At 31.3% G+C, this 17131-nt stretch overlaps 2 protein-coding genes across 6 annotated transcripts in view; one reads left to right on the forward strand and one right to left on the reverse strand.

Annotated features, from left to right (window-relative positions):
• LOC131841281 (G protein-coupled receptor kinase 2) overlaps positions 1-7581 on the reverse strand; it is a 53130-nt gene extending 45549 nt beyond the window's left edge. The window contains exons 1-2 of one of the 2 annotated variants that reach the window (XM_059189581.1): positions 7500-7581; positions 6827-7086 (exon numbers count right to left, since the gene is read on the reverse strand). In XM_059189581.1, coding sequence (XP_059045564.1) covers positions 6827-6878 — 52 coding nt within the window. In that variant the 5' untranslated portion in view covers positions 6879-7086; positions 7500-7581. Of the gene's footprint in view, positions 1-6826; positions 7268-7499 lie in introns of those variants that run through there. The other variant, XM_059189580.1, reaches the window with a different exon arrangement.
• Positions 7582-10247: 2666 nt separating this feature from the next.
• On the forward strand, positions 10248-16132 carry LOC131841292 (uncharacterized). 4 transcript variants are annotated; one of them, XR_009357444.1, is made up of 5 exons: positions 10248-10586; positions 10754-10910; positions 11459-14293; positions 14761-14959; positions 15993-16132. XR_009357444.1 is itself a non-coding variant. In XM_059189603.1 (3 exons), the coding sequence occupies exons 1-3, from the start codon at positions 10391-10393 to the stop codon at positions 14106-14108; spliced, it is 3003 nt and encodes a 1000-aa protein (XP_059045586.1). In that variant the 5' UTR covers positions 10248-10390; the 3' UTR covers positions 14109-14960. The 4 variants fall into 4 exon arrangements, 1 of the variants encoding a protein (XP_059045586.1); XR_009357445.1 differs by having other exon boundaries at positions 11459-14153; XR_009357443.1 differs by having other exon boundaries at positions 11459-14959.
• The last annotated feature ends 999 nt before the right edge of the window (positions 16133-17131 follow it).

Consider the following 17131-nt stretch of genomic DNA (forward strand, 5'->3'; position numbering starts at 1 on the left):
ATACAGTACCTACCTTTTACCTTTAAACGTCGGATAACTAATTATAAGTTGCAAAGCCTCTAGATTAGTTCAAACGAATATAATACTTTCAACCTTTTTTACAGTACCTAAGTTTTTTTATATTAGAAAGTTTTTTATACGTTTACTAGTATTGCAACAACTACGATGAAGGATGAGGGCGTAATATCACTTTAAAAAATGCTGAAAGCACCGATCACAAAGGTATGATCGACCACATATGTGGTTATAAATACTAGATTGTGCTAATGAATTTGTCTGCACTAGGAGAAAAGTAAGCCACTTTCTTCTTCTTTTTAATATGTATCCCGGTCATTTCTCGAAACGTTCTTTGAGATATAAAAAAATCGTTTCCCATTCTCGTAATATCAAAAACTCATAAGGTAGATAATCGATCTCATATAAAAATATGCTCTACGACTAGATTACTATAATACATAATTAGGTCAGTAACATGAATCACCCTTACGTAGTTTAAACTGATTTGTTTACTGTTTTATACTGAGTGACGTATTAACTTTACAGAAGTTTTGGACGTGTTTCCAAACAAAAGTTATATAATAAACAACAGACCAAGTGTGAATTGGTATGGCTCAAGAGAAAACCAATACTACGGTATGGGGGAGTTAGGGATTTTAAGAGGTTCTAATAATGACTTATCAGGCACATCAGGGCTTTGATTATTTTAATTTCTATGACTAATCCTAATCCGATCATTGAAAGTGTTACTCGGCCTTATGCGAGTGAGAGAAAATAAAGGTCGGTAATTAAATTTATATATATGTGTAGGTATTGTCTATGAAAATAAAACTTTAATAATTGCATAAATACTATAGTGTCAGAAATCACCCCACGCATCGTGTTTAATATCAATAAGCCTGTCATATAATGTACTAGAGGGTACTTAGATATATACAATGCTGATGAAACTACATTATAAGGTTTGAATTTAGTCTTGAAATAAATTAAGTAAAGAAGCATGCTAAACAGGCGAATTTATTAGCATTATTTAGTACAATTCGATTTCTTCACTGATAGAATAAATAAAATTTCACAATCAGAATCAGAGAGATGAAGAAAAAGTTCGTGATTATATTGCTATCTTGAGAAAATTGACAATTCAGTGTTATTTTGATAATGAATCCACCTTGCGTGATCGATTAATCTGTGGAGATAAAGCATTGTAGAAATGCTGTATCGCCATCTAACGCTAAAAATATGAATTAATTCCAAGGATATCGTAAACAATGCAATGATATATATATACAGTAGAATTAATTTATAACAACTTTGCTTATAAGGACTAACCTATTATATATATATAACTTATTATAGCGACGATAATGTTTAATCAAGTTTAGTTTCATAGTCAGCTACCAAGAAAATATAATTAAACCAACTCCAAATTTCCTTTTTCACTGTTCCTATTTCAAGGTGCTCGTGGGCTTCAGTGTTAGTTATGTACCATGGCACTTGTGCAATGGTTCTTAAGATATGGTTTTGTTGGCACTGGAGTATTGGAATCACTTGTGCTGACCCATAGATCATACGTCCAAAAAATAGATTTCAGGATAACTTTATAGATGAGGAGTTTGTTGTCCATAGAGAGTCTAGAGTTCCTACCTAGCGTCTAATATATAGCTCTTGCTTTTTGCTATGTCTATAATCTATATGGAAGCCAAGGACTCTTACATGGTCACTGTGTGGTATAGTAGATTGGCCTAACTTAACAACTGCAGTCTCATCTACAAATGTAGCTGTGATTCTCCAAGATGTAAATGGTAGCTCAGCAGTATACAAAGTATAGGTCATTGGGCCAAGAACAGATCCTTGTGGTATTATGTCAGACCTTATTGAATGGTTATCTGAGCTTATCTAAGGTTATCAGCTGATGAGCTGAAATCTCATTATTGAAGAGTCTTTCTTATGACGTCACATACTCTGTGGGCTTATTCTTCTTTACCATGGCTCTCTCTGAAGCCGAACTATAGGTATTGGTATTACTTTGCGGTCTAAAAGGCTGGCATAATTCTACATAGCAACATTTTCTCTAGTATAAGTAGTATAATCTCATAGAGATTCCTATAACCTGTTTTATTGACATAAATAGGAAAATGACACTTTCGCATTTAATAAGTCTGTTATAGTTACACTAACCAACTTTGTAAAATATAATTTTATTATTCCAATAAATAAATCCTTACTAATATTATAAATGCGAAAGTAACTCTGTCTGTCTGTCTGTCTGTCTGTCTGTCTGTCTCGCTTTCACGCCAAAACTACTGAACCGATTTAAATGAAATTTAGTACGCAGATAGTCTAGACGCCGAGGATGGACATAGGCTACTTTTTAATGCGAAAAAAGGGTTGTAAGGGGTTCAAAATGGAAATACAAGGTTATCTTTATGCGGTTGAATCCTTATTCGTCATATTTTCATTTCACTAGCTAACAACCAATCAACACATCGCGTGCGTTTGCGCCATTCGCCATCTTTTCATTTCACTAGCTAACAACCAATCAACACATCGCGTGCGTTTGCGCCAATAAGGTATCCATCACAGAGAACAAAACCACAGATAACATAATGTAAAACGAAAGATCTTGCCGGAAACATGACGTTGACGTTTAGTGAAAATATTGTTTTTGACACTTTTTTATGATAAAATCGTATATCGTGTGTATGTGTTTTTTCTTTAAACCTGAAATTGGCCGATTGCGAGACAAATTTGGCGATTTTTTTTATCAATTTGTTTTACGGCTCTGGATACAAGCCCAGTTTAGCCCAACTTAAAGTTTTACAATATAAATTACAAAAATTAAAGTCAGTATCCAATGTTAAATAATAATAAATGTCAAATGTTGTTTCCCTGTTCTGAACAACTTAAAAAAAAACTATTAAGTTTTCTTTTTAAGTTGTTCAGTACAATCACAATTTCTTCAAATTTTATTATTTACATTTTTTAAAGAATGTTGTGGTGTGGCACTATCCGAAATTAAATTATTTACCCATTTTTGTAGGTTATACAGAAATAATGTGTGGGTGTTTATTTAAAAAGCATTAACACAAAATTAATAAAGTATAGGTATTAATAAATATATGGTTGTTGTATCAAAATAGAATTTTCTTATTTTTCACTAAAATAAAAACTAACTGTCTTTTTTATAAAATAAATGACCTTTTCATTATGCCATATATTATGGAACTATTTAAATTATTTAGCTGATTGTAAGAAACAAAATGTTGGTTTGTAGATTAATACTGTAAAATTATTATTTGTACGGAAACGAAAAAAATATATTTTTGTTCTGCGACAAAAACTAATATTATAAATGTGAAAGTAACTCTGTCTGTCTGTCTCGCTTTCACGCCAAAACTACTAAACCGATTTGAATGAAATTTGGTATACAGATAGTCTAGACCCTGAGAACGGACATAGGCTACTTTTTAATGCGAAAAAAGGGGCGTAAGAGGTTAAAAGGGTGGATGAAAGATTGTATGGAAGAATCGTCATTTGTTGTCATCGTCGTGAAGCTAGAAGCTTGAAACTTATTTTTGAGACTGTTGATTAAATATAAATAAAAATGACATTCAATGTTTGTAAAAAATTACCCTTAAGGGGGTAAAATAAAATAGGGGATGCAAGTTTTTATGTAAATTCGTCATTTTTGAAGCTAGAAGCTTGAAACTTATTTTTGAGGCTGTTGATTAAATATAAATACATATGACATTCATTGTTTGTAAAAAAATTACCCTCAAGGGGGTAAAATAAAATAGGGGATGCAAGTTTTTATGTAAACACGTCATTTTTGAAGCTAGAAGCTTGAATCTTATTGTTGAGACTGTTGATTAAATATAAATACATTGACATTCATTGTTTGTAAAAAAAATACCCTTAAGGGGGTAAAATAAAATAGGGGATGCAAGTTTTTATGTAAAATCGTCATTTTAGAAGCTAGAAGCTTGAAACTTATTTTTAGGCTGTTGATTAAATATAAATACATATGACATTCATTGTTTGTAAAAAAATTACCCTCAAGGGGGTAAAATAAAATAGGGGATGCAAGTTTTTATGTAAACACGTCATTTTTGAAGCTAGAAACTTGAATCTTATTGTTGAGACTGTTGATTAAATATAAATACTTATGACATTCATTGTTTGTAAAAACAAATACCCTTAAGGGGGTAAAATAAAATAGGAGATGCAAGTTTTTATGTAAAATCGTCATTTTTGAAGCTAGAAGCTTGAAACTTATTTTTGAGGCTGTTGATTAAATATAAATAAATATGACATTCATTGTTTGTAAAAAAATTACCCTTAAGGGGGTAAAATAAAGTAGGGGATGATAGTTATTATGTAAATTCGTAATTTTTGAAACTAGAACGATGAAACTATTGTCATTGGTTCTTTTGGGGTAGATTTTTAAAAACCCCACTAATGTTATAACTGTGAAAGTAACTCTGTTTGTCTTTCTGTCAGTCTTACGCTCCAAAACAAAATAAAAATTTAAATGAAATTTGGTACACAGTTAGTTTACACCCGGACAAAGAATATAGGGTACTTTTGAATGTGAAAAAAGGATTGTATGTTAAGGAAGGTTGCAATGGTAGGCTGTATGGAAGAATCGTCATTTTTTAAAACTAGAAGTTTGAGACTCATTTTTAGGCTGTTGTTTAAATATCAATAAATATGATATTCAATGTTTGTAAAATGTTTACTCTTAGGGGGTGGGGGGGGGGGGTAGTAAAATAAAATAGAGAATGAAAGTTATTGTGGAAATTTGCTGTTTGTGTGGTTGTGGAAGCTAGAATGATTAAACTTTTTTCTTTGTCTTTTTAGGGTTAGTTTATTAAATACCTTACTGATATTATAAATGTGAAAGTAACTTTATCTGTTTGTCTCGCTTACACGCCAAAAATACTGAACCGATTTAAATTGAAATTTGAAACAGACATAGATAGACTAGATCCTGAGAAAGGACATAGGTTACTTTTTAATGTGAAAAAGGGTTGCAAGAGGATTAAAAGGGTAGATCCAAGGTTATATAGATGTATCGTCATATTTAAAGCTAGAAGTTTGAAATTTATTTTTTAGCCTATTGATTAAATATTTATTTTTACTTTTTATCATTTTTGAAGCTAAAACGATGAAACTTATTTATTTGACTTATATTGTGTTAATTGAGTTAAATATTTTTTCATACAGCTAGTATTATATAAAAGAATAATATGTAAGTATATGCATTCATAAGTTAGGTACATATGTATGTATATGTATAATAGTATATGTCATTGGTTAGTAGATATTGTATGTCCATCCCTTGAAGGTCTATCTGAATTCTAACATATATTTAATCAGAAATTTGTCATTTTTATTATAATAATATTTAAAATGCAAAATACCTAATTCTAATCTATATTTAAATACCTATCTTGGAAAACCAATTTGTATTTTATTGCAGAAACATTAGAACTTGTTTTGTATATGAAAATGTAATTTTTTTTTTAAATTTGTTAAAAAAAATTCAATCCAATCATATGCATTTATGCTTCCATAAGGATAGCTAATTTTTAAGGATGTTTTTTTGATAACACTAGATAGAATCTATTATTCTTTCTGCAAAAAAATATAATCTACTAATATTTGTATTTGTAGGTGTATAATCTGTACAAATTTCATCACAATTTAATAAATTAATGTCGAGAACTTACATTTTGGAACAAAATCTTAGTTTTTGTCCTTTGAAGATATTTCTAAAACTAGAACAAGTAAAGCAATATTTCTTAAGTACAAAATCAAATAATGTTTATTTATATTATAAGACCTTTAGCCTCATATGCATATAGTAGATAAATACTTTAATTGAGAAATAGGCTAGCTACTTCAGTTGAGAAGAACTGGTACATTTTCTTATGGTATTTTTACTTTAATCAATTTCAATCTTTGAAAAAAAAACAGTGAGTCTATTTTGTATTAAAATATAAAAAATCCTTTATATAGTAAAGTACTGTCTTTTGACCTTAATATATTATTACAAATATTAAATGATAAATATACAGGTGTATAAAAACATAGGTAACAAAAGAAACTATTACTGTAATTAGTCATTTCAATAATAGTTTCTTTTTCATTTTAACATAATATTGTTTTAATAATGTAATCTAAATTAATGCTTTAATATGTGAAACTATATGTAAAATTATAATTTTATGTTACATGGCTTACAAGCCACCACAGACTCACAGCAGGAAAGCAGGAAAATGTCTGTGTCTGAGAGTTCCATGGAAAGCAATGTTAAACAGCAATTGTCCCAAATCAGCAGCTTGGGAAACAATTGAATGAAGTTGTAGAAGGCCTTTGCCAAATTAGAGCAAATAGCTATAGCTGTCATTGTCCATATACTTATCTATTTTGTAACCTAATTTATCAAAAGGTTATAAAATTTTATATATATCAAATTTAAACTATTTATAATTAAAACTAAATGACTGTAAATCTATATATGTTGACTATAATATTCAATTATTTATTGGTTACTAATTTTTCGTTTTTAATCATCAATTAGTACAGTCTATTATCATTTTAGATGGCTAATCTTTCAGATATACCTATACCCAGAAAGGCCTGAGTGGTTGTGATCTTCATTTTATTATGCCTGCCTGACTCATGTTTAGAAATCAAACCATGTGTTTGCCTAGTAGTATAAACTGTCGTCATTTAATCAATTTGAATATAGTATGTAGGCAGGCGAGTCTTCATGAATAATTCTAATCGCTCGCATAATTTTAATTGTAAATCATGTACGTACCCTCTCTGGCTTTCAAGTAGACAGTGTTGGCAACGATGTTCTCCAATTCCATCAGTTCCAGTGTGGCGGATTTTAACGTAAGCCCTCCAGGAAGTTAGACCCCGCCGGTGCGGCTCCGTTGCCGCCTTCCGTGTGATATTACAGCCCATCAATGTACGTCCGATATCCACAAATTAAGCACTGCACACCATTAGCTGAGCTAACTTTCTCACAACACAGCACAACATTCACAGAAGCACAGATTCAGGCCAGCCACCAGCCTGGAATACGGTCTAACATATAAACACTTAAATGCTCGGGTGTGGTAAAAACGACAATCGCATTATTGATCTAGAAAAAGTAACAAGGTAAACACTTTTAGACCTCACTAACACGTTTGAAAGACCTGTTTCTTTCAATTCACGCGTAAATCAAGTACACGCCCGAATTACGCTAGTTATCGATGACGGAAACTGACGGAGAACAACCAACCAATACGCTATAAAAACTGCTACTATATGGTAGAATTTAGAATCCAATTGCCTACATCCAGTTATATAAACTACTATTTACAAACGAATAATATTTGAGGATTACAGTTTTGTTGAGTTTTATATATATTATGTAGTAATTCTTTTAGAATTTAGAGCATAATTTAATCTCCACATTAACGTTGTCACTTTATTATTAATACCTGTGAGGCAACGTTACGCCGATTACGCCGACCCCAAATAAATAGAATAAGCAAGAAGCATTATAATGATATGAAGAAGATGATAATGATATGTGAGGCCACGTATATAAACAAACGTAAACGTATATAATGAATTAAACTAGGGTCTGATTAGAATATAGTCCTTTTGCAATTAATTATTTTGCCTACATCTGATTAACTACATTTTTTTAAATATCATTGAATGTCAAGTTACATGCAAAGAGAGAAACAAGAAGATGTACTTTCTCTTTAACATATTGGGCCAACGATTATTCTGTCTGCACAGTAGTGGAAAAGATCCTTGACAGACATTTTCCTAGGCAATCTTAGCAAGAGACTAGAAAGCTCGATATCCTGATGAAAGACAGGTCAATCTCTTGTCAATCTAGAACTCTTGAAGGACCTGGAAGGGGAATTATAACAAAGTCGGAAGTCGGTGACAGATGCAGCTCTTGCATCGGGATCGTCTAGCGCTAAGCAAATCCGCCACCTATGGGTGAGATGAAAAAAAGTTCGTAATTGCTAACTTTTTAAAATTTTTCAAAAGCAAACATTTTTAAAAGTCAACAAATACGAAATTTTTTTACGAAGTACCAAATTTTGCGTCTCCTTAAGGAAAAGTAAAACCGGCATCGCTATTTTAGATGGTGATTAATCAATCTTTAGGTGGTGTTAATTAATCTTTAGGTGGTGGGTTTCGGATACTCAGGGCAACCTGAGTGCCGCCACACTTAGGTACTTTACACATTGGTACAGTCTCTCAGGAGTGAATTCTCCAGCAACGTAGTCATTGGTACCACCCTGAGATAAAATATATCTTTTGTATCATGGTAAAGTAAAAAAGGGGTGTGTAGGGAACAAAATAAGGAGAGGTTTAAGGGGGAGGGGAAAGGGCGTCAGACACCTCAACTCACACTAAACACGAAAATGCCTAACGTCGGAATCCTGCAGAGATGTGGATGTGTATTCCCTGGTCCATTCGTGCTGCAACATGTGGTCATAAACAGTGTACTCTACCACTTAAAAAAATAGTTTTATTTCTTTTCTTTTAGCTTCGGCTATATGTGTTGATAAAACTGATTAGTTGTAGGAGTTCAATAACAAATTAATATGAGTCGGGAATGGGGGTTTTAAAGGTGCTAAGACATTGTACAATAACGAATGGCCGTACAAAAGAAAGACAGACAAGAAAAGAAAAATATGGCTCAAGTCTCCGATATCAGTTCTACAGTCACAGATGGCACTATCTACTACATATATGAAATCTAGCAGGATGTACTGGCTGGAATTTCATTTAAAAAAAACATGGTTTATTAGGTATATTGGTTTGAATATAACTATATATTCTACATTTCGATCTATTGTGTAGAGATCATTCCAAGTGTCTTTAAGGATATCTCCAGGCAAAGACAGGAAGAGAATAATTTTTAATAGGAATAAGATCGCCAGAAACGAGTGCTTCATTAGCAGAATGATGTGCTCTTTCATTCTCTCTTATATGTCAGTGGCTCGGGATCTACAATAGATTATATAAAAGTAAAAAAATTCTCAATAATTTTCAAATGATGATTAAACTTTTATATATCTATGGTTACTTTTAAAAGATCAAACACTATTTTGATTGACGGCAACAATATCTAAACCGTTTTATTTAGGGCTACTAAAAATACTTAATTTATGGGAAAACTATTATAAATTTAACTAGTAACACCAAAAAATTCTATGCCGTTATGTAATGTTATCTGTATCATATTTTTAATGCACAAAAAATATACAAGAGAGCTTTCTTGAGTATTTTTTGAATTTGCAAATTTAGCAAGTATTTTCAACTATGGTTGGTTTGGTACTTATCTTATCTGTGGTACCGCTAACATTTTAGAATGTGTTCCTTTGTACCAGCCAGTGGAAAGAACATGAGTGATACAAGTTGTAGCTATGTACATATTTATATTGTACAAGTAGATAGTTTAGATGACAAAAACAATACAATAATGGGAACTAATATCTTATTACTACCAATGTCTGTTAGGTCACATCCATGCGGTTCTCCCTGGAAACCATATATTATATATTGGTTAATTCCTGGGCAATTCGCCATGATAGACCATTGACTTCATACTTATTTTATTATCTACCACTAGTGCCTTGCCAGCGTAAACTATCAATGCAGGCGGAACCACCATACATTAAAATCTGAGGGGAAAGGAATTGTTAGTAATGAATACTAATGACCCCACTACTAGAATTATACTGTGTCAGGTTGACCTCCACGCGGTCCCCCTTAGAAACCTTCGTGATAAAATCCTGGTGAATTTCTTAAAAAATTAAAAAAAATATCCATAAAAAAAAACGCTGCTGAAAAACTTTGTTTCCAGATCAGTGCACGTCAGAGAATAAGTACGTTTATTTATTTTCTAAAAATTTGTTGTTTTGTGCACTGCAACTTTATTTGAAAATTTGATACGTAGAATTGTCAATTTAGAGTCTGTTAAAAAAACTTCATAGTTTGTGTGGAACACGGTACACCTTTTTCTGCATCTTCATCCCCTACGAGAGTGCAGAACACCAAGGTCTCTGTACCTGTTTTCTGTATATTTGAATTTTAAAAATATGTTATGGAAACTTGTTCTTAAACTCTAAAATAAAAAAAATACGATTCAGCAAATGCGATACCGTGCAACTACTCCGCTACATCTGGTAACATTATTTGAAAAATTGACATTCACACATGTAAATTTAAGTGTCCGTTTAAAAAACAATAATATAGTCTGGAACGCAGTACACCTTTTTATGTAAAAATTACAGTTAGTAATTTTTCACTATTGTGTATATATAATAATTTAACATTATTTTATTGTATTCATACCAATATGGATGTTAATCCCTGTACTGTGTGTGGTAGTACAGATTTAAATCTCATCGATGGTTATTATTATTGTGTTGAATGCGGTACTCAAGATTCTAATGTAAGGGAGACTATGTTTGAAGATAGATACTTAGAAGATGGCGGCAATTTATTTGTCCAGAAGAGAACTAAAATTAAGATAATTAAAGAAGACGTCAAAAGTAAGTTTTGGGAATTATCAACTTTGAGGTTATTCTGTGGTGGACACTATAATAAAAAGCAGTAACTAAATATGTTTAGGTTTACATACAATTGATTATTATTATATATATATAATTAATACTATAATTGTTAGATAGATGATGATAGATAGATTTCATGCTTTTAGTGTGCGGAGAATGGCACAAATGGCATGCATATAACTGTATTTTGGCTGGATTAACAGAGGAATTGATCTCAATTGGAGCTAAACCAAGTATCAAAACGAAAGTACTTTGGTTATGGTCTTTGTATATGAAAAAGTATCAGAATAAAAAGGAATTAGGGTATGTATATGTTATTATTATTTATTATACTATTGCACAAATTTTAATTTGTCCCTATATTGTATAAATATGTTTGTGTTTCGTGCATATATACCATACAAGACTCCTTGCATTCAAGTTGGCTGGCACCACATATTTTTTAAGATATATTAATTAGAGTAAGACTACAACTATTTATCACAACTGTAAAATTAAATGAATTTTGCCTACATACTCAGTTTCCATTTTGGTTGAAATTGAAATTTCTAATGATGTATCTCATTGTTATGGAAAAATTAAAATAAATATTGTTGTTGTATCTTCAGTGTTGTATAACAGATGTGACTAAGATTTACAAAATAATTGTTGAAATGAAAATGATTTAGACATTTGGAAAAGTTTAATAAATATGTAAACAATAATAAACATAATATTAGTTTGTCACTCTTATGCAAAGAATCGAACCCATGATGATCGGAAGTGAGGGGTATGTCAATTTGTGAACATATGATAGGAATGCGAATATTGATTCACTGTATTACCATTTAAAATAAAAAATATAATTTCAGGTTAGGAGTAGAAGATATTCAGAATGATACAAGTACTAGTCAAGATATAGACAATGTTGATATTAGAGGAATAAAACGGAAAATCCCTTTAGGAAATGATGTATCTTTTGTATGTACTCGATTGTTACTTACAATCCTATATTTGGCACTTCATTTTGACTGTAGTGATATACAATTAACCCATTTGCTAAGATATGTTCAGGAGGGTAAACTTAGCTTCCATACTTGTACCAAATATCTACCCATAGACATTGATGTGTCTTTATTTAGTGTATACAATCGGTCACTTTGTTTATATTATGTTCCTTCAATGCAATTAATGCGTTTCCATGCTATGTCTTTCATAAAAACATTTTCATTGGAGGCACCTGTACTACAAAATGTAACAAATCTTGTTGATCAATATATAAGAGAATTATGTCTTCCTAATGACTTTAAAAGACTTGTTTATTCTTTAATGCATTATTTCTCTCCAAATAAATTTCTCATAATTGACCATGCTAAAAAAAAAACCAATACACAAATGCCTTTTTACGAATGTACTGTAATGTCATATATTTTATTTGCACTAAAAATGTGCTTTGGTTTAGATGATGTTTATGATGTAAAATTGTCAGAGATAGTTGATAATATCAATCAAGAGAATGCTTATATGAAATCATATAAATTGGGAGGCTCTTCTGAATCATCTGACAGATTATTTTCTTTTCATGAATGGTGTAATTTTCTACAATTCAGAAAAATAATACTATGTAAATATTGTTGTTCCCTTGCTGAGTTATATTACATTGATACAGATGACTATGTTTTTATGGAACAGAGAAAAGTAAAGATACCATGTAGAAAAAAACCATCATTTAGTGATAAAACTACCATGAACATTTTAGATAACATTCCAGTAAAAACAGAATTTGAAGTGATTCCTAAGAGTAAGTTTGTCCCTACTTTAACACCTCTAACAACTTATACCGACATTGTACTACAGTATTATAAAGATCCTGAATTAAGGTTGTTACTGAGTGAAGATTTTACTCAATACTCTATAAAATATGCTTGTTCCGACTTAAAGCTGTATTCACAAGATTCTAATAATGCTGTTGTAGGCATCAATATTATCGATCAAAATATAAAATCAGGAATCCTTGGCCTATTAAAAGGTAAAGTTTATGATACAGAAATGGTTTTTATAAGACACTGTGATAACAAAAATTGGACAAAAACGAATAGGCCAACATTAAAACACATAAAGAAAGTAAACAATTATGAAAGCGATAAAGAAAGTGTTTATACTAATGATTCTACCGAAAATATCGTAGTAACCGATTTTAAGACGGCTAGGAAATCAGGTGATACACAAATTACAGAAGATCATAGAGAAATTGAAGATACTATTATTGAAGAAGATAAAGATGTAAATATTTTTGATGATAATTTTCTAGATTTTGAAAAAGAAATAAAAACAGAATTTCCTGAAGTAGCTCCAGGTGTAGAAAATTCTTTTGAAAACACTGTACAGTATAATGATTCACGCAATGAAGATGAATTAAATATTGAAATAGAAAATATAAGCTCCAAAAGCACGCAAGTTTCTGATGCTGATTATTTTTACAATCCAGATACTTTTGATAGAGAAAAAACTATTGATGATATAATATTATTTACATGCAAAAAATATAAAATACCCATACCCTTAAAAGAATCTAAACCAAAGGAACCTAGAAAAAGAAAACCGAAGTTTATTAATGATGAAGGAGATGTAAGCAAAGCTAAAAGAACAAAGAGATCAACTAACCATAAAGACGTTCAAAAACAAATTAATGATTTACTTTTTGCTTATTATAGTAATTTACAAAAAGATAAATTAAATACAGTATCTGCAAACCTTAAGAATTTAATTCAAACGTATGACGACGATAAAATAGAAGATGACTTAGTAGCCAATGAATTAAATGCAGGTTATAAAGCCAATGAAGTAATTACTGATACCCAATTCATTAATGAACATCAACAAAATTCTGAGGTTCAATCAATCACTGAAGTCACGGACATAAACCAAACTGGAAATTCAGATATATTAGATATTCCTGAGACTAATGATAATAACTCCTTGTCGTCAAATTGTAATGATTTTATAACTGATCCTAAATTTGATGAGGAGGTTTATGATGTTAAACAACTATATGTGAAAGTACCTCATGTAGAAGAAACTGATTTAGAAAATGTATTTAATACCCATGGGGATCCCAATTTAGAAAATATTTTAGACAAAAAAATCAAAGAAGGCTTGAACATTCATACTGAAAAATTAAAATCTGACGTAGATAGCTTTTGTTCGGAAGATGAAATTCCTTTAAGTGTAATTAAGAATCAGAAGAAAATGAGAGCTGAATTAAAATCTAAAACTCTTAATTTTTTAATAAAAAATAGAGAAGAAATAAAAACGTTTAATTATTGGACACGATCCTATCCAAGAGTAGTGTCAAAAACAGGAGACTTAAACAATAGATTTATTGCGGAATTACATGAGAATTTTCCAAAAAGTTTTGCATTTATAATGGAGGAGTGTGCTGGTATTCTGGGATGTTCTTCAGCTAATTTATATAGAAGTTTCAACGCATTAGAGCAGTCTTTATTGCCTAGTAAATATTAAGCACATTGTGGTAACAACTAATTATTGTCTATTTATTGAAATTATGTGAGTGTTATTGTGATTTATTTACCGCTTTATTGACTCTAAAGCACAAATATAGCCAACATTCTTCGTATGTGAATTTATGTACCTGACTATCCAGTGTTGGACACACCAATTACAAACCTATAGTTACCCATTGATATGTAAGTTATACATGTTGTTGTTAAAATTAGAGTATAACTTCGATGATTGTAGATGTTTGTGAGGTTTCTTTTTGTTACTCATAACACGGAGTTTTCACTAAAAATGTTTTGTATCAAGTAAAAGCTAATCCACATTCTTATATATGTACCTACTTATATGAAAATCTAGCGTCACGATATTAGTGCGGGGGTATTATTATTATTAATAAAAAATAGTCCGGTCCTGTAACTCCTAATGTTGACTGAGAACCATATTTTGTATCTTAAGTTTAACCTGCAAATCGTCCTTATCTTATCACTTTTACCTTAGAATAAATTAGTTAAAAAATGTTGAATGATAAAAAAGCATATAAGATTCTAAAGTAAATTTAGATTTTGTAGTGGTCTAAAATGTAATCAAATGAATCGGTAGCTTACCTTTTTAGACACTGACAATTAATTTTTCTTTTGTCGGGTTACGTCGTCAGCCTAAAAATAAAAGCCAATACCTATTTAATCACAACTTCTCAAAGGACGTATCTAATAAACAAAATGTTTGGAGTTGCAAACAAATATAGGGCTGTTATGCAAGCAATTGGTCGTCCTATGTTTATTGCTCCTAACCGAAAGGCGACCCAAGTGGGCATGATAATTTCTACTCCGCCAAGGATTCCTGTATCGAAGGGAGTAAGTTTATTTTTAGATTTTTTTCCAAGACAAAGTAGATGACATAGTATATTGCCAGCTAAAGGTTCTAGCGTATGGCGATAAATTCCCTGTCGACATCGAGTTGTTATTTGTCGGTAAGATCCCATATATTCTAGACACTACGGCGGGAAGTGTCTAGAAAATATGGGATTTTACCCACTAATGGATTATGAATAATGTTGGTGGAGATTTTCCTTACATTAAGAATAAGGCTTCTATAATATAGCAATATAATATGGTCGATGTGGAGAAGTGTGATATTCATAGATCCGTATGTACACGTGGCCTCTGTATTAACCACACATCACCTTTTTGACATTCGTAAGTATATCCACATATATAATTAACCTTGTCGGATTGTAGTAATGCTTGCCATATGCAATTTATGGGTGCATAAGCTATAAAGAACCTATACCTACACTTAAGTTTGCGTAGCAGACGTGTCCAGGCTGTTTTCTGTAACTGATCTTTGCTGACAACTTCATTTCAAACGTTGAAATCTACTATTATGCATTAGTGTGTGAGGGGGGGGGTCTTTTTTTTTTGTGAATGATAATGGAATGGTGCACCCGCCTGCGCTAACGGTTTACGCTGGCGGGGCACCAGTGGAGGATGATAAGATGAGCATGAGGTCAGGTTAGTTAGCCCATCGTGACAAATTCACCAGGAATTTAACACGGTGGTTTCCAGGGGGAACCGCGTGGAGGTCGACCTGACATGGTACATTGCTAGCAATGGGGTTATCAATCTACATTACTAATAATCCCCTTCCCCCCTAGGGTAGGGGGGGGGGTCTATGAGTTTTAGTCTGCACAATTTTGTGACAAATAAATATGCACCTTGGTAATTTTTAATGGTGAAAATCATATGGTTTGTTTTAGTTAATGTGTTTGATATTAACCAAACACTTACTGTATCTAAGCCCTTTTGAGCCATTGCGCAATTGCGAACCGTACAACTTTTGTAACTGTTTTTTTCAAATAGTTTATAAAAATAAACAAATATTTTGCAGGAACAAATGGTACATGTTTTATTCATTTTAATGGTTTGGTTGAGTCCTATGGCTTACTTTTTAAGTCAGTTGAAAGTTTGGCGTCGTGAATACCTTCAAGATTAATTTTTTTATTAAAATAAATATTCTCTAACCGTTTATATTTTTATTCTATTTTATACGACATCCAGTACTGCTATAGATACCTTCAGTTACATGTGTATAATCTTTGCCATATAAAAGGAAAAATGAAAACGGTTATTGTAGGTACGTCGACGTGGAGAATTAGTGGATGTACGTCGGAACCTGATGGATTTTCAAATTTCATAACTAATAATAGTAGGATTTAGGAAAACTAGATTATAAAGTGGAGTATGCTTTCTTTTATCAGGGATTATTACATTACCTAGTGTACCTACACTATTGAACACTATTAAAAAATAGGTACACTATCAGTAGAACTACTTTAATTGAAGTTAATAGGAATATTCGCGAATAGTTATATACCTATTCAACAAATATAGTTCCGAGGATTTTTAGGAAATTAAGATTTGTGATTTCAAACCAAAAGGGCGGTACTGCGGACCGATAGAGATTAGTCGCACAAATATGAATGCGTGAAGTTTTATTTTTTGGTTACTAACAAAATGTGAAAGTTTCAATTTTCATTCACTTGATATCACACGAGAAGTTACCTGTACTTGCAACAACTGCTACTAATACTACAAATTATATAATTAAACGATTAATCAAGTGTACATAATATAAATTAGACTAGTCCTTATGAATATAATTATAGTAAAATTAAATTGCGTTTTAAGCTTTCCCGGCAAAAGTGATCTCTTTCTGATATGTGGTATCGACTCAAAACGGCCATCACACCATCGAACATAATACTTTGTAGCAAAGAATTGCAAAGAATATACTACTCAAGATCTCTAGTCTGTTTTTTAATCCAGGAGACAAATTTGACAGTACTCATGTTACCAGGTTTTTGCAATTTTTAAATAGGGTTGAGGCAATTAATAATAACTACCCATTTTTATTGTTACTTAAAAATAGTGTGCAGGTGTTTGTATAAAACGCAATAACACATTTTTTTATCCTTTTTATGGCTTGGTAACACAAAATTAATAAAGTATAGGTATTGTTAAATATAG

This window comes from Achroia grisella, unplaced genomic scaffold (genome assembly GCF_030625045.1).
Source record: "Achroia grisella isolate CSIRO2021 unplaced genomic scaffold, CSIRO_AGI_Agris_v1 utg1576, whole genome shotgun sequence".
NCBI lineage: Eukaryota > Metazoa > Arthropoda > Insecta > Lepidoptera > Pyralidae > Achroia > Achroia grisella.

What these genes read in the sequence shown, in the direction of transcription:
- LOC131841292 (XM_059189603.1), top strand. Translation starts at nt 10,391, where the DNA reads ATGGATGTTAATCCCTGTACTGTGTGTGGTAGTACAGATTTAAATCTC. An exon ending in AATTAAAGAAGACGTCAAAA is followed by an intron (nt 10,587 to 10,753) that starts GTAAGTTTTGGG and finishes TCATGCTTTTAG; the next exon opens with TGTGCGGAGAATGGCACAAA. An exon ending in CAGAATAAAAAGGAATTAGG is followed by an intron (nt 10,911 to 11,458) that starts GTATGTATATGT and finishes ATATAATTTCAG; the next exon opens with GTTAGGAGTAGAAGATATTC.